Source organism: Sitophilus oryzae, unplaced genomic scaffold, assembly GCF_002938485.1.
Source record: "Sitophilus oryzae breed Bouriz unplaced genomic scaffold, Soryzae_2.0 scaffold_649_pilon_pilon, whole genome shotgun sequence".
NCBI classification, from domain to species: Eukaryota; Metazoa; Arthropoda; class Insecta; order Coleoptera; family Curculionidae; genus Sitophilus; species Sitophilus oryzae.
The window spans coordinates 687,072-709,906 of NW_022147250.1; the positions used below are offsets into that span (position 1 = coordinate 687,072).

At 29.8% G+C, this 22,835-nt stretch overlaps 1 protein-coding gene across 1 annotated transcript in view; it reads left to right on the forward strand.

Moving 5' to 3' along the window:
• LOC115887866 (potassium channel subfamily T member 2) overlaps positions 1-22,835 on the forward strand; it is a 314,018-nt gene that overhangs the window by 193,820 nt on the left and 97,363 nt on the right. The window contains exon 14 of the mRNA XM_030907381.1: positions 20,987-21,159. Within this exon, the coding sequence (XP_030763241.1) occupies positions 20,987-21,159 (173 nt within the window). The remainder of the gene's footprint in view (positions 1-20,986; positions 21,160-22,835) is intronic.

Consider the following 22,835-nt stretch of genomic DNA (forward strand, 5'->3'; position numbering starts at 1 on the left):
ATACCAAAAAGAAAAAAACAAAATAATTATTTAAATTAAATGACTACGAGTAAACCTTACAATAAAAGGAAACAGACACACAATAAGTCTAATCTTGTTTAGTTTTTTAGTTTTTACGAAATTTCTTAATTATCCATTCTCTTAATAATACAATTAGCAAAATCTGTAAGGTTGGTTGCCAAGGGTAAATTGTAAAAGTTATTAAGTACTTTAGATCTTTCTGTCCAGCCTGCCGTTTTTTTTTGTTTTTTGTTTTAATTAAATCTATGTTTAATCCTGACCTATAAGCTGCTGACGTGGTGGCATAACAGACACTAGGACCCTTAATATGCAAGTATCAATACCACTTCTTTGTAAAATTTCTTTTACCCAGCGAGATATGCTTTGGGTCGATGTAGCATAAAGGGGTCGCTGGTATGTAATTAACTTAACAGTGAATTTAGAGTGAGTTACGATATAACTTAGTCTTATCTAAATAATACATTAATGTAGATGCAACACATAGTCCTGGTTTATCTCTAAAGTATGGAAAAACTAAAACCTTTGTTGTTTCCTTTTAACACCTGAGGTCTTTATTCTATCAGGAATTCTGATCTCGATCCGATCTGATGTTAAATACAGAGATTTTTGAAATGGTCTGAACTCTGTCCTCCAAAGTAAATAGCAACAGAGTAGCGAGTTTCAATGTCAAGTCCTTTAATGTAAGAGTTTCATTGGGAAAAAGGCTATTAAAATAATATCGATAATACTGGATAGGTGTCCCATGTTGACTCATATCTGGGTGTTGCCGGACGTCTGTTGCATAAACTTTTAAAAAATCTCTTTAGCACTAACTCATCCTCCGGCGTATAAATACTAATTAAAATGCCGATCTATAGCAATTAAGAGAAGAATAAGATAAACCATTATTAAAAATATCTGTTAAGAAGATCAGTAACGCATTTAAATTGTAACTAAAAGGGTTATGACTCCTATCCCAACAAAACTTTCACCATTTTTTATAACAATAAGAATATTGTTTTAAGGTCCTATCTGAAAATGATTATAAAAAAAATTGGAATAGTTTTTATTCTGCAATTTGTTTTTGTCTTAGTTTAATTAATTTGTTTTTAATATCCTCTGCCTTTTCTATTGGCAGGCCTAACGTCATAAGAACTGAATTGAAAGTAAACCCTAAAAATGTTATATTCTGTGTGGGAATTAAAATTTATTCCAAGTTAAGAATAAAACCTAGGCTATATGAATTGAAAGTAAACCCTAAAAATGTTATATTCTGTGTGGGAATTAAAATGTTTTCCAAGTTAAGAATAAAACCTAGGCTATATAAAAGTTCTATAGTATTTTTAGTCGTTTTAGTGCAATCCGCAAAGGTTTCACCAAAAATTAAAATGTCATCTAAATAAATAACTAAGATATGCCCTCTCTCTCTTAATCTCTTTATTGCCAGTTTCTATAGGTTTCATTAATAAATAACAGAAAATATGCATTTTTTTAAATCGATCTTGACATGAAACAATTATAAGTTATTAATTTCAAAGCGCTTCGATAATCCTCCATCTTAAAATGATATAATGAATGATGGTTAATAATAAATTTGTTTAATTTTTTTAAATTACAAATGAATCTATGCTCTCCATTGGGCTTTTTTATTAAAAAAAATATGAAGACAAAAACTGGGTCTTTTTATAAGAACACTCTACTATAGCTTCTTTCCCCACTAATTTTCAATTTCCGCCTTATAAATGGGCAACTTGAAATTCGAAATTTTTATATTTGGAATTCTAGGCTGGATAGATTTGCAAGAAAAAAGGTAATTTTATGCCTGATACCCAGTGACGAATCTGTATATTATCAGAAAGTTTAGACAATTGTTCTTAAAAAAATTTAGTCTGCCTGCATTTTTCGGTAATGTGTTTACCTCTATTTGCGAAATGATCTTGGTGGGTATCTGCCCCTCTCTGTCTGGTTTCATTCTGGTTTTGTAAAGAGGGCATTTGGAGTTTAAATTTAAGGCTCCAGATGGCCCAGCCCTTGAATAGAAATCTATCTTTTTGATTTCCTTGATCTCCTCTATTGTTTTTTCCATTTCTTTGTTGGCCTTTATTTTAGACAAAAATTCTGATCCAAACAAGTAATCATCTAAAGATGCTTTAATAGCCGCAGATCGGCTTAAATACGGATTAATTTCAATCCTTCTTTTAAACGAGATTGCTTGGTGGAAATAATAAATAATTGTCCTTCCTCAACCAACTTCTCTACAATATCATCTGTCAATATTAATTCTCTGTCTTAATTGAACCCAAGAAGTTAAGAAATAAAATTATCTAAGAATGCAGGCAAAACAACGGATATTTCGTATATCCTATCAAATATGAAATAGTGCTGTCAAAGCAACGAATATTTCCTATAATATAAAATACATAAAATCTCCTGTATGAAAAAAATTTATATGACCAGAATACCAGTCAAGACAACAAACATTCTCTATAATAATAAATCGAGATATGACAAGAAGCCATCAAAAATGTATATTGCCAGAATGCAGTCAAGACAACGAAGATTTTATAATACAATAGGCTTGTATAACAAGAATAATAGCAAATCAAAATTATTACAGGAATGCCATCAAGACAATGGCATTCTGTATAGATAATTTATATGGCCAGAATGGCAGGCAAGACAACGAACATTCTATATAAAAGCCTTGTATAACAAGGATAATAGTAAATCAAATTATTACAGAAATGCCTTCAAGACAATTGATTGTATAGATAATTTATATAGCCAGAATGGCAGTCAAGACAACGAACATTCTCTATAATAGCCCAGTATAACAAGGATAATAGTAAATCAAATTATTACAGAAATGCCATCAAGATATTGACATTCTGTATAGATAATTTATAAAGCCAGAATGGCAGTCAAGACAACGAACATTCTCTATAATAGCCCAGTATAACAAAGATAATAGTAAATCAAATTATTATAGAAATGCCATCAAGACAATGACATTCTGTAAAGATAATTTATATAGCTAGAATGAAGTTAAGACAACGAACATTCTCTATAATAGCCCAGTATAACAAGGATAATAGTAAATCAAATTATTACAGAAATGCCATCAAGACAATGGCATTCTGTATAGATAATTTATAAAGCCAGAATGGCAGTCAAGACAACGAACATTCTCTATAATAGCCCAGTATAACAAAGATAATAGTAAATCAAATTATTATAGAAATGCCATCAAGACAATGACATTCTGTAAAGATAATTTATATAGCCAGAATGAAGTCAAGACAACGAACATTCTCTATAATAGCCCATTATAACAAGGATAATAGTAAATCAAATCATTACAGAAATGCCTTCAAGACAATTGATTGTATAGATAATTTATATAGCCAGAATGGCAGTCAAGACAACGAACATTCTCTATAATAGCCCAGTATAACAAGGATAATAGTAAATCAAATTATTACAGAAATGCCATCAAGATATTGACATTCTGTATAGATAATTTATAAAGCCAGAATGGCAGTCAAGACAATGAACATTCTCTATAATAGCCCAGTATAACAAAGATAATAGTAAATCAAATTATTATAGAAATGCCATCAAGACAATGACATTCTGTAAAGATAATTTATATAGCTAGAATGAAGTCAAGACAACGAACATTCTCTATAATAGCCCAGTATAACAAGGATAATAGTAAATCAAATTATTACAGAAATGCCATCAAGACAATGGCATTCTGTATAGATAATTTATAAAGCCAGAATGGCAGTCAAGACAACGGAGATTCTCTATAATAGCCCAGTATAACAAAGATAATAGTAAATCAAATTATTATAGAAATGCCATCAAGACAATGACATTCTGTAAAGATAATTTATATAGCCAGAATGAAGTCAAGACAACGAACATTCTCTATAATAGCCCATTATAACAAGGATAATAGTAAATCAAATTATTACAGAAATGCCATCAAGACAATGACATTCTGTAAAGATAATTTATATAGCCAGAATGCAGTCAAGACAACGAACATTCTCTATAATAGCCCAGTATAACAAGGATAATAGTAAATCAAATTATTACAGAAATGCCATCAAGACAATGACATTCTGTATAGATAATTTATAAAGCCAGAATGCAGTCAAGACAACGAACATTCTCTATAATAGCCCAGTATAACAAGGATAATAGTAAATCAAATTATTACAGAAATGCCATCAAGACAATGGCATTCTGTATAGATAATTTATAAAGCCAGAATGGCAGTCAAGACAACGAACATTCTCTATAATAGCCCAGTATAACAAAGATAATAGTAAATCAAATTATTATAGAAATGCCATCAAGACAATGACATTCTGTAAAGATAATTTATATAGCCAGAATGAAGTCAAGACAACGAACATTCTCTATAATAACCCATTATAACAAGGATAATAGTAAATCAAATTATTACAGAAATGCCATCAAGACAATGACATTCTGTAAAGATAATTTATATAGCCAGAATGCAGTCAAGACAACGAACATTCTCTATAATAGCCCAGTATAACAAGGGATAATAGTAAATCAAATTATTACAGAAATGCCATCAAGACAATGACATTCTGTATAGATAATTTATAAAGCCAGAATGAAGTCAAGACAACGAACATTCTCTATAATAGCCCAGTATAACAAGGATAATGGTAAATCAAATTATTACAGAAATGCCATCAAGACAATGGCATTCTGTATAGATAATTTATATAGCCAGAATGAAGTCAAGACAACGAACATTCTCTATAATAGCCCATTATAACGAACATTCTCTATAATAGCCCAGTATAACAAAGATAATAGTAAATCAAATTATTATAGAAATGCCATCAAGACAATGACATTCCGTAAAGATAATTTATATAGCCAGAATGAAGTCAAGACAACGAACATTCTCTATAATAACCCATTATAACAAGGATAATAGTAAATCAAATTATTACAGAAATGCCATCAAGACAATGACATTCTGTAAAGATAATTTATATAGCCAGAATGAAGTCAAGACAACGAACATTCTCTATAATAGCCCATTATAACAAGGATAATAGTAAATCAAATTATTACAGAAATGCCATCAAGACAATGACATTCTGTAAAGATAATTTATATAGCCAGAATGCAGTCAAGACAACGAACATTCTCTATAATAGCCCAGTATAACAAGGATAATAGTAAATCAAATTATTACAGAAATGCCATCAAGACAATGACATTCTGTATAGATAATTTATAAAGCCAGAATGCAGTCAAGACAACGAACATTCTCTATAATAGCCCAGTATAACAAGGATAATAGTAAATCAAATTATTACAGAAATGCCATCAAGACAATGGCATTCTGTATAGATAATTTATAAAGCCAGAATGGCAGTCAAGACAACGAACATTCTCTATAATAGCCCAGTATAACAAAATAGTAAATCAAATTATTATAGAAATGCCATCAAGACAATGACATTCTGTAAAGATAATTTATATAGCCAGAATGAAGTCAAGACAACGAACATTCTCTATAATAACCCATTATAACAAGGATAATAGTAAATCAAATTATTACAGAAATGCCATCAAGACAATGACATTCTGTAAAGATAATTTATATAGCCAGAATGCAGTCAAGACAACGAACATTCTCTATAATAGCCCAGTATAACAAGGATAATAGTAAATCAAATTATTACAGAAATGCCATCAAGACAATGACATTCTGTATAGATAATTTATAAAGCCAGAATGAAGTCAAGACAACGAACATTCTCTATAATAGCCCAGTATAACAAGGATAATGGTAAATCAAATTATTACAGAAATGCCATCAAGACAATGGCATTCTGTATAGATAATTTATATAGCCAGAATGAAGTCAAGACAACGAACATTCTCTATAATAGCCCATTATAACGAACATTCTCTATAATAGCCCAGTATAACAAAGATAATAGTAAATCAAATTATTATAGAAATGCCATCAAGACAATGACATTCCGTAAAGATAATTTATATAGCCAGAATGAAGTCAAGACAACGAACATTCTCTATAATAACCCATTATAACAAGGATAATAGTAAATCAAATTATTACAGAAATGCCATCAAGACAATGACATTCTGTAAAGATAATTTATATAGCCAGAATGCAGTCAAGACAACGAACATTCTCTATAATAGCCCAGTATAACAAGGATAATAGTAAATCAAATTATTACAGAAATGCCATCAAGACAATGACATTCTGTATAGATAATTTATAAAGCCAGAATGCAGTCAAGACAACGAACATTCTCTATAATAGCCCAGTATAACAAGGATAATAGTAAATCAAATTATTACAGAAATGCCATCAAGACAATGGCATTCTGTATAGATAATTTATAAAGCCAGAATGGCAGTCAAGACAACGAACATTCTCTATAATATTTTCTTTGGTATTTATATATGAGGCAAAAATAAATATGTTTCTGGACTCACACCGATCCCAGATGCTTCTAGCTATACTGTTAGGCTTGAATATCGGGAGCTGCCCATTCTGTGGACACATGCAATGGCAATTATCATTATGGCTATTATTATATTATCTTATATATGGCTATTATTATTATTATGGCTATTATTATTATTATGTCGTAGTCTCTAACATTATCAATTCGCAATAGGATATGACAATTAGTTCTTAGTTAAGCAAAACATTTTAATGCATATAATGCAGCACACAGTTCAAGGTAATTAATATGGTATAAAATGTGGGTATTGTCCCAAAATTCCTGTGCCTCCCGGTCAACACACCAAGCTCCCCCAACCTGTATTTGAAGCGTCAGAAAATATTTCTAGAGAGTATGGTGTCGGTTTTATTTGTTTCCCTGAATTATTTATATTAGGTATGTATCCACCAATCTATATCAAATAATAGGTTATTATGAATAATCATATTCAAGCTATAATTATTTCTACTCTGGGCTAATGATTTTATTTTAACTATTTCAAACGATTTTAAATGAAGCCGACCATAAGTAAAAGTGGGTGAAATTGAAACTAATTTGCCTACTACCGAAGCAAACGTAATTTTCCTGAAAACACTCTGGTTTAATTCAAATGCTACATTTGATTGATGTTTACGATATAAAAAATCTTCTTTAATATATTTTAACTGATTAAAATATTTTCGTTTTTCCCGTATCCTTGGCATCGTAACAACACTCTTTTAAACCAACTATACGCGACAGCACAAAAAAATGAACTAATTAAGGACCGATGGGTCGCCTCCAGGGCCGAAGCTGAGGATGTTTGTTTACATTACACATTCTTTCGAACCACTTTGTGCGCGGTATAGGAAAAGTGATACCTACCAAAAGCTATCATAGAAGGACGGAGATGCGAAGAATAACCATTATTATTTAATATAATGGAAGACGACTATCGGGCTTCCAAAGTCATGGCAGACGTTTTTGTAAGTAACAAAAATTATTTAATATCAAAAGTAAATATACACCCTGTATATTACATTTTTAGTTTCTACGATTTATATAAAAATAAAAATTAAATTTGGTAAATTTAATTATGGTTTGCCGCACTTTCATCTTACCCTTTTTGAAATATTTACGATTTTGTGAAAAGGCAGTAACAATTATTTTAATGCTTCGTTTCTCCAGGCGTATTTAGGTTTTGAAACCAAATGTTGTACTAAAGTTTTTCTATTTACCCCCTACATTTTGTGTTTCAATAATAAAAATAATACTATTTGATACAGAGTGTCTAATAATTTATATTGAATAATTACTAGGTTTAAAGGGCAATAACTTTTTAATTTAAATGGAACACCCAGTATATTTGATGTGAATAAGATACACAATTTAATTATCTATCAAACTATTATACCATTTTTTACCTATCTTTTCAAGTTTTCATAGAAAATGCATTTTCTTATAATTTAGACCTCATTTATCAATATATCCATGGAATATTGACATTATAGATTATTTTTAAACACGTAACAAATTATTAACAATACTCCGTGTCGAATAAGGTGAATAACCCTGTATAAAAATCAGATTTAATAAAATACTTTTGAAATTAGATAATTTTTGTTACTTTCAAAAACGTCTGCTATAACCTAAATATTATATGTAATATATTATATTATTTTTATTTTATTTATTATATTATTTTTATTATTATTTATATTATTTTATTAAATTATTTACATCCGATCAAAAAATAAGAAACTCTTCTAATTTATAAAATGATGATGTTTCATATCCGCATTTAAAATATGGTTCAGTAATGTTAACTTTCCGCTCCTCCAGTATATCATCTCAGTTATCCAACTGACTGCCAAATCAAGTACTAACTACTAATATCCACGCCAGCCTATACAGGGTCCGGCAATAGTGTGTCGGACATCTGTAGCACCTAAAATTAAAAACTTGGAAATTCTGTTTAAGTGCAAACCTAAAGTATGTACTAGGATGTATTTTAGGAAAATATTTTAACTTCTCTAGGGTGGCTCAAATAAGTGTGAGTGGATCGGGATGATTTTTTTTTTTAAATGGAACACCCTGTATATTATTGCATTTTTGGCTTCCTTTCAGATCACTTTACATAATCCTAAAACATGAGTAAATATATTTCGATAATTTCAGAGATATTAATAAATAAATAAAAATTATGTATTTTTCAGCCTTTCTTAAAAAAAATATTAATAATACAAGAGCTGTCTTCAAATCAAAACTAAATTAGATATTTACTTTAGATGGTCTGTACTTACTTTGCTATAAATATGGAAATCGTAAATCATACAGGTTCAAAATTCTACGCCAAACTTTCTAAAATATAAAATAATTTTTCTTTGTTCTTTTAAATGGAATACCCTGTATATTATTTTTCAATAGATGGAGAATTAAAAAATGAACATTTTTTGCATTTAGAGTATTTCAAAATTTTTAACGGTTTCGCAGATACTCCCGGTTTTGTATTTCATATGGCATTTTCCACAGCAAATTTTTATCAAAGCCTCCCAATGATTTTTCTCTTGTACCATTGAAAACGCCATATGAAATAATACTACGTGTATCCGGAAAACTATTAAAAATTTTGAAATACTTTAAATACAGAAAATGTTCATTTTTTAATTCTCCGTCAAATAAAAATATTATATAGAGGGTGTTCCATTTAAAAAAACGAAGAAAAATTATTTTATATTTTTGAAAGTTTGGCATAAAATATTGAACATCCTGTATGATTTACGATTACCATATTTATAGCAAAGTATGAACAGATCATCTAAAGTAAATATCTTATTTAGTTTTGATTTCAGAGCAGTTCTTGTATTTTTAATATTTTTTTTTTTTCGGAAGGGTTGAAAAATATATATTTTTGATTTATTTTTTAATATCTCTGAAACTAATCGAAATAGATCATATCGTAGGATTTTGTAAAGTGATCTGAAAGGAAGACAAAAATGCAATAATATACAGGGTGTTCCGTTTAAAAAAAATCATCCACTCGAACTTTTTTGAGCCCACCCTATAGAACTTAAAATATTTTCCTGAAATATATCCTTGTACATATGTACATACTTTAGATCTGCGCTTAAACAAAATTCCCAAGTTTTTTATTCTAGGAGCTACACATGCCCGACGCACTATTACCGGACCCTGTATAACAGCTAGATTTTCAGCATATCATGCCAATTACGTCTTCTATGATTTTCGAGAAGTTTTTAAAATTAAGTAATTATCTAATAGCCATTAAGTCGCAATCGTTCACCGCATGTCGGTTATAGCTCGTTGTATAATTAAACGTTATGGCTAGGTGCACGTTAACGTGTATCCTATCATAATATTTAGGTACACGGAAAAAGGGAAAGCTTTCCGCACTAAGTAATGCCTAGCTATAGCCTGGTTACGAAAGCAGCCTGTGGCTCCGTGGGTGAATACCTAGACACAGCGATAATTAAATTGCTGTGTCTAGGTAAACGTAAACGTCTACTAAACATGTACTAAATATAAAACTTTCGTGCACTCAAAAGTACGTAATTTATCGAAAGTAGCCGACAAACAGCTAATAAATTATAAAACGCGAACTTAATGTAAAACTTGATATAAAAAATTTGCGCAATATAAAATTAAAATATTACGAAGAAACTATAAGAACGTATCGGAGATATTTAGCAGGAATTAAAAAATTGTACCTTTATGGGTGGTTTTGAGGTGGTTTACACGGTCGTAGGGATGGGGACTTTTATTTTGTTAATCTGAACCACAATGGCTAACCAAACCAAACCAAACCAAACTACAAAAATTCAGCTTTAGGGGATTTTGTTCCACGATCATATAATCGAAAATAAGTGCCCTGGACTATTAAAAATAATATAAATTCTATTTTTGTTATATACACCTATTTATAGCTTTTAGTTATATCAAATAACATAAAGTTAACGGTAAAAATCAAAAACGAGAGAGATAAAACAATAATAGCCCCCGTAACATACAACTATACATATAACTATATTGGCTCAACACTGATTCTATATTGGTAAAATATTGTATATGGGCCCAATATTGGTAATTTCTAGCCAATATTGGTAATATATATGAATGGCACCTTTTACCTATATTTTTATACAATATTTATCAAATATTGTTCCATCACGCTCAAAGTATATTTAGCAGTAACTAATATTTACATTTATATGTAATATTTACCCAATATTGGTAATATATAAAAGATATACTATTTTCCTATATCTATGTATATAGAATATGTATTCAACCTATATTTTTATGCATGGTATATATAAAAGATATACTATTTTTCTATATCTATATAGAATAGGCACCTTTTAACCGCATCTTTAATATCGGATTCATATAAAAAATATATATTGGGCCATTAAAAAAATCGTCGTTTCTATCGTTGGGTCAATATGTAAATATAATAGTTTACATATAATGCTGTGCTACAGGGTAGATCATAAACAAAATCATTGAAAGTCTTGATTTTATTTGTTCATTTAATATGCAAAGATTAGTTTTTCATATATATTATAGTTTGTTCAAACAAAAAATGGTATAAATTATATTAAAAAAATGTATATCATAGTTTGCTTAAAACAATAACATTAAATAAAGATAAATATATCTAACTGTATTATTTCAAACGTTCTTACATGCATGTTTATGTACTTGGTCGCCGCCAAATCGGTGCATGCATTTTTCTTATGTGATATCTATAATGACGTCGTCCCGTGTACCTAAATATCATAATGTGGTACACGTTAACCTGCACCTAGACACAGCGTAATTAAATACACAATAGATTAGTAATTAGTTAAGTAAAATCAAATAAATGCTATAAAAACTAGCAAAAATAGCTTTGTCTAGTTAGTTTCATTATGACTGAGATTTTTTATATATTGCGACTTACAGTTATATAAATGTCTACATCTGGCAAACGCTTAGTGAAATATAATAAATAAAACCGGGCGGTATATTATTATTCGTTGGAAACATAGGAAATCCCATGCAAATTTTGACCTTTCCAAATATTGGCTCCCCTGTTAATTTTACAACTAAGTCGTAAATAGGTTTTTAAAGGCCTGCGAATGCTGAATACACGTGCCAAATTTGAACAATTTTGGACCAGCCGATTTTAAGTAATTTATGAGAAACTGCATCTATTTTTGAATTAAAACTTAACAAGTAACAATGCAAAACCAGTCAATGTCAACATACCTTAAGTTGTCAACTTATTATTAAATCATTATCAAATGTAATTTGTTGTGCTATCTGCATTACTACGTTAATTACGCTTAGTGCTCCCAAAATATATTTTTGTAATTTTAAACTGGTTCAAATGAGGCAAATGCATAACTAGTGTTGAGAAAAATCCGATGATTTCAATCCTCGAGTATTTATCCTCGAGGATTCCAATAATTGGATGATCATCAGAGGAATCGTCGGTCATAATTTTTTTTCTCTATAATATCTCGATCGAAATCTGTATAATACTCGCCGCTGGTGTGAGTGATTTGGCTTGCTGTTTTTAACACACTGCTCCCATGTACTTGAATGACTTGAGTAATATTGTAATAAAAATAAATAATGATTTTAAACACTTTTTTAATAACTTTTAATATTTTGGTGTATAATTTCATGTGGGAAATAAAATTTTCATAGATTTTGCTTTAAATTGTGCTGATTTTGTTTCTTTAACTCCGACTTTGAGACTAATCTGGCAACTTTTCAGCACACTTTCAGGCCAAATGAAACCAAGTAATTCTAGGAAATACCAGCGGCTTTTTTAAAAGGGCTCGTTATTTATTTGTCGGCGGACAGTCATTGAGAAAAAAAAATATATTATTTTACTTTTTAATAGCGTATTTTTACTGAAAATAAACTGTAGTACCTAATAAATTGTGGTAGTATTATGTTATTGTGCATATTTTAAGTTTTTGTGCTACATAATATCCAGTTTTAAAAAGTATATTGTTTGGGTACAGCTTAACTAATAATCGAAGAAAATTTTTTAATGATGATTGTTTCGGATTTTCACCCTCTTTCTCTTGTGGACCCTCATGATAGAAAAATATTATCTAATGAAATTTTACTTAAGGCTTAAACCGAGTCAGCTGTCGCTTTCGAAACTGTTTGAAAAAAATTGAAATAAAATATACAGAAATATTGTTATTATTCTTGTTGGTAAATTTCGGCAAATCATTCACTTTATATCTACGTTCCATCACACTAAATTTCGATTATACTTTATCAGAATATAGTCACCCAACGTCCAACGTACAACTACAAGCAAAGGTTTTTTTTACAAGAAACTACGTAAATGAAAATTAGAAAGGTAAATAAAGCAAAATCTCCAAAGCCTTAACCTAAATAAACAACTGTAGTTTTGTCAAATGGAATTTTGAAAGCCGAAAACTTTTATGAATATGTTCAAAAATGCCAGGTTACTACTATGAAAACCGATTATTATTGCGAGCGATATGCGAGCAAGTGATTAAACAAAAAGAGCGAGGACGGTACGCTCCACCCGATGTTAGTTGCATGCCGAGTAATCGTCGAAGATCGACAAATAAAGGTTTCAGTATAATTCGTAAATCGCCTGTATTCTCGCGAGCAGCAAGGACAGTACACCACACCCGATGTTAGTTGCGTGCCGGGTAATCCTCGAAGATCGACAAAAATACTCGACACATACCGAGGATATGAATACTCAGGTGACCGAGTATTTTTCACTCGAGTGATCCGATCACTATGCATAACGTTTAGAAAATACAATTTGACATTGATAAAATTATTATAGGACGACAACTTAAGGTACGTTGGCATTTACCTGGTCTTGCATTGTTACCTATACACCTTTAATTTAAAAATAGATGCAGTTTTTCTTAAATTACTTAAAATCGGCTTGTCTAAAATTGTTGAAATTTGACATGTGTATTCAGCATACGCACACCTTTAAAAAACCTATTTATAACTTTGCTGTAAAATTAATAGGGGACCAATATTTGGACAGTTTAATAAGTCATAAGTTAATTGACATGGGATTTCCTATGTTCCTAATGACGATGCATCACCCGGTATATGTTCATTATTCCGTACATTTTACTTTTTATAGTTCAGGAACATAATACATTCACAGGCAGGATAAACGGGCACCTTAAAATTTTGATGTATTTTAAAGTTTAATATATTTTGTTCTAGAGGGTCGATTTTGCTGATTTTTAAGCAATTTGTAGCTAAATTATTTGACTTTTTAGTATCTCTTTCTAAATTAAAAATGAAAGTTTCCGTCTGTCGTTACGAGGGAAAATAAAACGCTGATATTTTGGTGAAAGTTTGTAACACCGTGTGGAATATATTAACAAAGCACGGAAGTTAAAAATTATTTTATCGTCTAGGTACGTCTCTTCTTGATAGTTTGCTTTTTGGTTCATCTTTAGTCCTCATCAACACACTTATAAAATAGTGTTTATTGTTTTTGTACTGTCATTGTCATTGAAAAGTCATATTATTATTGTTTATTGCCGTTTACTCTATAATACTAAAAATGGTTTAAGTTCTGAAGTATTCTGCTGTTGCTGCTTTAATTATTGATCATTGTAGAGATCAACTTTTGGACTTAAAACCATATCTGGTAGTGTAGTTACACTAAACCCAACAGACAATAATAATATAATTTTTCAAAGACAGTGACCAGTGATATTACATAAATCATTTTAACATTAACTCTATTTTATCGGTCTGTTGACTAGGACCAAAAGCAAAGACATGGTTTTAATGTAAAACATACAACAAATTTTTAGTGTCTTTTTCAAAAGCGAATATCTAAACAAAATAAAGCTATACAGATGAATCAAAAAACAAACTATTGAGAAAACATACACCTAGATGATAAAATAATTCTTAAATTCTTTGCTTTGTTAACGTACTCCACAAAGTTTCCAACTTTCACCAAAATATCAACATTAACGACATTTTGTTTTCCCTCCTATAATTGACAGATAGCAACTTTCATTTCTAATTTAGAAAGAGATACTAAAAAGTCAAATAAATTAGCTACAAATTGCTGAAAAAATCATCAAAATCGGTTCACTAGAACACAATATTTGAAACTTTAAACTACATGCAAATTTTAAGGTGCCCGTGTTCGTGCCGTTGAGTGTATATTAAGAAAAAACAAAATTTCATTATAATAAATCATTTAAATATATAATATCATGAAACATACCTACTATGTCCGGTATACTATGTATGTATTATATGGATATATTATGTTTCATAGGAATGGATATATTTTATTAACATATAGTAATTTGAATTTTGTATTATTTTGAGTATAAAAATTACTGAACATTTTTGCTATAAATATTTCTGAATAAAACTGTTGTCTTTTTTCCATTGTCTTTATTTTAACTGGATTATATAATTATGAGTTTTCCGTTTATTTTATAACTCTCCGTTATCAAATAGAAACTTTAACTAAACATCCTAATAAGGCTACTCTATACGTAAATTGTGGTCATTCAACATTGAAAAGCAGAGTTAATCAATGTCTTCACAGCTCTGTCCAGTGATAGCTTATATTATGATATATGGCTAAAACTGATACTTGACTAATTTTAAAACAACTTGATATTTTGCAAATTAACTAAAAGCGCTGTTCTTTTGAAATATAGTTTACTTGAAATCATTTATGTAAGAAATATTTATTTATTTAATATTTGGAAGCCTTTTCTGAAAGTATGTATAAAATTGGAAATGCATTCTTTTCGAGTTTTTCAACTTTAGAATTGCTGAAATCAAGGCTACGTTAGTTTAGCTGAAATCAGTTATGTGAGAAATATTTGTTTATTTAGTACTTGGAAGCCTTTCCAAATAGTAAGTAAAAAAAAATTATGCAGAAATACATAATTTTCAGTTTTTCAACTTTAGAATAGCTGAAACCAGTTACATGAAAACACGTTTCTGTTTTTCATTCTAGAAATTTTTCTAAACATAGACACGCAAAAATTTCTTGCGGAGGTGTACCATTTTCATTTATTGATTAAATATTGTAAAATATTAGTGGAGTGCTTTAAACCTTTATGGGATACAAACCTCGGAATTCATTTACTGTGAACGAATTTTTATAAAACTTTTTGCATTGTATTGTTAATAAGATATATTTCAAAGTTTACTCATTTAAATTCGTTGCTTTCACTTTAGTATTTAAACAAACACACATATATACAAATGCATATACAATACAAGATGACTCCGTATTCCGGAAAAGTTCTTTATCAAATAGGAATCCCTATTTGAGATTTTCACTCCAAACCTTTTACAAAATATGTGTTTAATGGTAGTTCACATTTCAAAAATATTTTTATAGATATACAGGGTGAGTCAAATATATATGTATATTTGTATAGCTACACGTCCAGGAACCTTCGTGTGAGAACTAATCGAGACGATCGACTTATTCTAAGTTTATCGCTAAGAAACCGCTGTTTGTCGTCAGCTTTTCAAATTGATAATGAATTGCACTTAAGGAACGTACATATTAACTAACGAACTATAAGAAGAAGATTAAATGAAGCAAATCTTATCTCTAGAAGTTAGTACCTTCTTCAATAGCGAATATTTCCAACAAAAATAAAGCTAATGACATGAATCAAAAAACAAACCATCGAGAAAGGATGTATCTAGATGATAAAATTATTTTTAAATTTCTTGCTGTTTTAACATATTCCACAGGGTGTTTCAAACTTTCACCAAAATATCAACATTTTGTTTTCCCTCGTATAATTAACAGATGGGGAGTTTCATTTCTAATTTACAAAAAGATACTAAAAAGACAAATAATTTGGCTACACACTGCTTGAAAAATCATCAAAATCGGCCTATTAAAACAAAATATATTAACCTTTAAAATACATCTAAGTTTTAAGTTTTTTTTTTATTAGTCATATACTTTTCTAATGAAACAAACCTCTATTTTTTTACTAGAATCCAAAAATCAATTAATATATAGAGTGTTCCATTACAAAAAACATAACTTTGATATGTAACTTTTTCTGGGGACACCCTGTAGAACTACATAATTTTAGAAAATGCTTTAAATTGACTTACATAAGCTTCACTTCAATACAAACTTTTGTTCTCCTAGCAAAAACCGCGTCGTGTATGACGCGCCACCCTGTATAATTCGATTTCAATCAAAATTTCAATGATTATAATATAAGCAGAATAGGTATAGCTTATGCCTTAGGTTTATTTATTTCAATAAATTTATTTAGAAAAAAAATCAAAAAATTAAGAAGAAAATAATTAAGAATTTACTAAAATTACTAAAATAAAAAATTAAAAGCAACGAAAAAAAATGGGTAAATATTTTAGTATTTTATCTATAAAACACAATACACAGAAGGTTTCATATTAATAGATTCACAGTACTTGAATTCCGTGGTAAAAGTCTCTAGACACTCCACTATACCGGGTGCGTCTCAAAAGTGGCTCACCCCTAAAACTTTTTTATTTTTTCAGATAAAACAACGATATTTGGTATGTTAGTATATGACATAAATTGGGATTGATTGACTTATTCAATTGTTTTTGGTCACTTCCGGTTTCACCGGAAATGACTACAACTTTTGATTTTTAAATAGCACCTTCGGTATTTTTTTACTTTATTCGATAAAAAATGACACTCTGAATCAAATGACATATCATATGTCAACTTTTGACATTTTGGCATATGGTTTATTTGAAATTGTAACATGCGGTTCATAACGACAATTTGACTGAAAATACCAAGTGTGTGGTATCAAATTATTCGTAAAAAAAATGCTTTTTCCAAATATGCTAATGAGCCACCCTCGTTCCATTTGAAAAAATTGAGATATGATTAAAAATACGATTTGGGCATCTCTTAACCGGCCAGGACAAGACACTAAAAACATTAGACGATCAAATGTATTTTTCCAAGGCTCCTTGATTAAAAATTAATGTTTTTAACACAGCCATGTCACTCTAGATTGAAATTTAAAATAGAATTTGTTTTTGAGTGACTATGTCAAAAATTGACATATGATATGTCATTCGATTCAAAATGCCATTTTCTATCGAATAAAGTAAAAAAATACCTAGGGTGCCATTTAAAAATCAAAAGCTGTAGTCATTTCCGGTGAAACTGGAAGTGACCGAAAACAATTGAATACGTCAATCAATCCCAATTTATGTCATATACTAACATACCAAATATCGTTGTTTTATCTGAAAAAAATAAAAAAGTTATAGGGGTGAGCCACTTTTGAGACGCACCCGGTATAGCAACATTTGAAAAGTACTCGGCAACTCATAAGTTGAGGTTTAGTAGGGTTTGGTTTCTTGGTTCATTTTTGTTTATTTTTGTTTTTTCTCGGTACGGTATTGATGTTTAAATTACAGTATCTACTAGGTTAAGTTCATACCTACACCAGGAAAAATATGTAAAAGCAGGAACAAGTAGGATTTTTGATTTTTTTTTCAAAGCAGGAATGTAAAGCAGGAACACGTTTTCATGTAACTGATAAAGAATCAGTTATTCTAAAGTCGAAAAAAAAGAGAATGATGCATGAGATTTCCGCAGATAATTTTTTTTGGTTTTGTGTTTGAGGAGGCTTCTATATACTCGATGTTTTTTTTTATAAGTGATTTCAAGTAACAAAAACTTCACCCAAAAAAAGAATAAACGAAAAATTAAAGAGAATGTTTTACTCAAAACAATGTGAAGTAACACTTTCAACCAACCACTTACTGAAGTAGAGTTTTCCACCAATGACACGATTGTATTGGAACCGCCATTTGCTTGTGATTGGAGGTTTTGCTCATCCATAAGCGTAAGCGTAGATATTTTTATTGTAATACTATAGAATAATTTTGCTAAATTAGCATTGCTTACCGCCAAGTAGACGTTCACTAGTAAAACAGATTCGCTAGGAAAATCTTCCTAAGGAGAAGCAGTGCAGGTGCCTTGCGTCATAACGCTATAGATGAATGGATTTTAACAACAGCTAATGGCGTCAAAAACGGCTGGGGACTGACAAGCGATATTAATTTTGGCGAAGTCAAGTCCTAGACGTTTTTTACTTAACTCGTACTATTTATGTATTTATTTTTAATGGCGCTTACTGCCCGTTGGCTTTAAGGTTGTAATTTACTTTCATATTGAGTAAAAATTATTTTTAAATTGTGTAGTTTAAAATTCGAGAAAAAATAATCTTTGTTGTGTGTCTGGATTCTTCGTTCTGTCCTATTTTAATCTATCTTTAATTAAGGTTAAGTTTTGACAGGTTTTAGTCTAAAGATTGACCTCGCCAAAATTATAATCGATTGTTATTCCCGAGCCGTCTTTGACACCGTTTTATTTTCAATCATACGTTATAAGTAGCTTAGCTTAGAATATTTAGTTTTAGTTTTTTCTTGATAACGTAGAGTGGTAATCTTTCTTCCAATCTTATTTATAGCCAAATTTTATAACGTAACTGTATAATTCTGTAAAAATAAAGACAATAGAAATTCGACACAAAACTATTCAAGTGAAATTATCAAGTTTGTATTACAAGTCTTGAAACATTGTCTACCACCGTTAAACAAATAAGAAAATAATTGATTTAAACCATTGGTAGGGCAATAATACCCAAAATATTTCAACAAATTTGAAAAAAAGATCGAATAAAAACGGCGCAGCGTCAGCGATGACTATGAAATGAAGATCGCTGTCATTTTATATGTAAAATTATATGGGAAACGTCATTGATGGTAATTTTCAAGCCAACTGGGCGCCGTTTAAAATATAGTATGCGATAACTCAAATAACGGCAAATAATTACGAACCATATTATACATATACCGTGTGCGTCTCAAAAGCGGCTCACCCCTGTAACTTTTTATTTTTTCGGATAAAAAACGAGATTTGGTATGTTAGTACATGACATAAATTAGGACTGATTGACGTATTCAATTCTTTTCGGCCACTTCCTATTTCACCGGACAATTTCGAATATGCATGGTTTATTTGAAATTGCAACATCCAATCATGAACGACAATAAGCGAGAATGTCAAAAGTTGACATATGATATGTCATTCTATTCAGAATGTCATTTTATATCGAATAAAGTAAAAAAATGCCGAGGGTGCAATTTAAATATCAAAAGTTGTAGTCATTTCCGGTGAAACAGAAAGTGACCAAAAACAATTGAATACGTCAATCAATCCTAATTTATGTCATATACTAACATACGAAATCTCGTTTTTTTTATCTGAAAAAATTAAAAGTTATAGGGGTGAGCCACCTTTGAGACGCACCCGGTATTACTACCCAAGTCAAATCAGTTAAAATAAAATCCCACCGGAGAAAAAAAAATCCACAGTTTTGAAAATGGTTTTACACTAGGGTTTCCGGAACAGGACCTGTTTTTCGGAACCGGGAATTTCGGAACCGCGCCTCTTAGGAACCGTTTTTTTCGGTACTGACTAATTTTTGTTCAGTGGTGGTGCAATTCATCAATCAGAAAGCAAGGGATGGTTTTTCAAAGTAAAATGGATAAAAAATTGAGATTTTGAATGAAAATAATATCAAATTATTAAGTAATCAGTCAAGAAAAGAAGTAAAGAAAAAAATATTCCATTTTTTGCTAACTTTCCTCTAATTTGTTAAAGCTCGTTTATTCTAACCTTACTTATAGCCGTATTTTATTGGCATCTCTTTTATTCACAAATGTCAATAGCAATATTTTCTTTTTTGAAATTAAGTAAAAAATAAAACCTATATATTTTTAACTTTATTTAATACAAAATTCTCTTTACGTAACTACATCACTACACAAGTCTGCGCTGCAATATTTGCTATAATATATGTATATACAGGGTGTCCCAGAAAAAAGTGCAAGTATTTTAATTGGTAGTATAGTTCAAGCCCAGAACCACGCCTATGAGGGTTTTTTCGCGAAAAAAAACATTTGAAAATTCGGAATTTTTTGAAAAATTTTTTGGAAATTTTGTTAGTTTTTACTTAAAAAAACATAATTTCTTGATAATATGGCAACATAGGTAGTGGATTAAATTTACAAGAAAGAAAATCCAGAAAAGACCCAGTGGTTCTCAAAATTTTAGCAAAAAAATTTTTTTTGGAAATTTTCTAAGTAAAATAACTCCGTTATTTTGGTCTTATTGAAAAAACGATAAAGAGAATATATGTTTCTTTTATCGAGATCTACCACCCCTTAAAATACTTGCACTTATTTCTGGGACACCCTGTATTTGTTCAATGTGTGTTCGGCGTATGCAATTATGGTGCGCTTTAGACGTTTAATATTTTTTTATGAATAACAACGTATACTTTTGAAGTATATATTTTTTAAATTAATAAATACTATATTTCATGTTATAGAAAATACTAGGACAACGGATTCAAGACAATGTTTGCGAGATTCTTCAGGTTCGATATCAATAGAACTATCGGTTTCGGGTAATCATCTAGATATTCCAAAGGGCGATAACCTAAACATGCTGAATCCAGACAACTACCAACGAAGAAACACCAGAAGGCCTAGTATATTACCTGTAAGTTTTTAGACATTTTAAATATATTCCATATATATGTACAGGGTGGCGCACCTCATTCGCCTCGGTGGATTATACGAAAACGGAAACATGTAGAAACAAAATATTTTATGGGTATATTTGGGGAGACAATGTACACAATCTAAAATTATTTTGAAATATACAGGATGTTTCAGAAATAAGATCCATATCAAAGTTATATTTTTTCTTATGGAACACCCGGTATTTTATTTCATTTTTTGGATTCTAAGGCCCAAAAGGGGCATTTATTATAAGGGTTAAATATGTAGTATGTAATAAGTTAGTAAGTATATAATAAGTTATGTTTAAAATCTTTTAGTTTTTGGGATATTTAAAGATATTTAAATTTGCATGCTACAATAGAATAGACTATTAACACCCTATACATTACTTTTCAGAATTAATTCTTATGCTGAATTTAAAGGCAGAGAAACACCAGTTATATACTTTACTGAAAAATGGCATTGGTTTCTTAAATTTATACAGGGCTATCAAAAGTTGCTGATCTATTTTAAGGATATATTTTATATAAAAACTTCGCTTTTTCAAATGCAACACCCTGTATTTTTTAAATAAATCGAAGCAGATTGAAATGTTCTTTCAAACTATATTAGGGTTTCCTATACCTATCTACCCCAGATTTTGAATAAAAAGCGATTTTTAAATAAAATTGCAATCAAGATGGCTGGTGTCGCCATGGCAATTTTCTAGTGACAGTTAGTAACTATTTTCAAAGTCGACATTAGTTTATGGACATTATTATTTATCATATATAACAGTTTACTTAAATTTACCTACAATAGTTTAATAGGTAAGTATTAATCAAGAGAAATAAAGCAGTATCTACTGGCGGAACGAATAGATGTTACTAGTGATATTATTTTGTGAGGAAAATTACTTCTTTGCCTCAAGGGCTTATGCTCAAAGATATCCAAATAGGAATCTTCCTGATAAGCGTTTCTTTGAAAAACTTCTTGTCCTATTTCGCAGAGCTGGTAGTGTGGTTTATAAAAAAACCTATTAGGCAGAAACCTGTCGTTGGAAGTGAATAAAATGAATTTGCCGTAATTGGCTATTTTATAGAAAATCCATATATCTACAAGTCATCGTAAAATAATTCAAAGAACTACTTCTTCGTTTTTCTTGATAGAATAAAATACACATATTTAATAAATATTATTTATTAAACTATTGTAGGTAAATTAAATAAAAATAAACTGGTACAAATTTAAAGAAGTCCATAAACTAATTTCGATTTTCAAAATAGCTACTAACTGTCACTAGAAACTTGCCATGACAACACTAGCCATCTTGATTACAATTTTATTGAAAAATCGCTTTTTATTCAAAATCTGAGCCAGATAGGTATAGGAAACCCTAATATAGTTTGAAAGAGCATTTAAATCTGCTTCGATTTATTTAAAAAAATACATAGTGTTGCATTTGAAATAACGAAGTTTTTATGTAAAATAAATATTTAAAATAGACCAGCAATTTTTGATACCCCTGTATACATTTAAGAAAGGAATAATTTTTTTCTGTAAAGTAAAAACATATTTAACCCTTATAATAAATACCTTTTTTTGGGCCGAAGAATTCAAAAATGAAATAAAATACCGGGTGTTCCATAAGAAAAAATATAACTTTGGTATGGA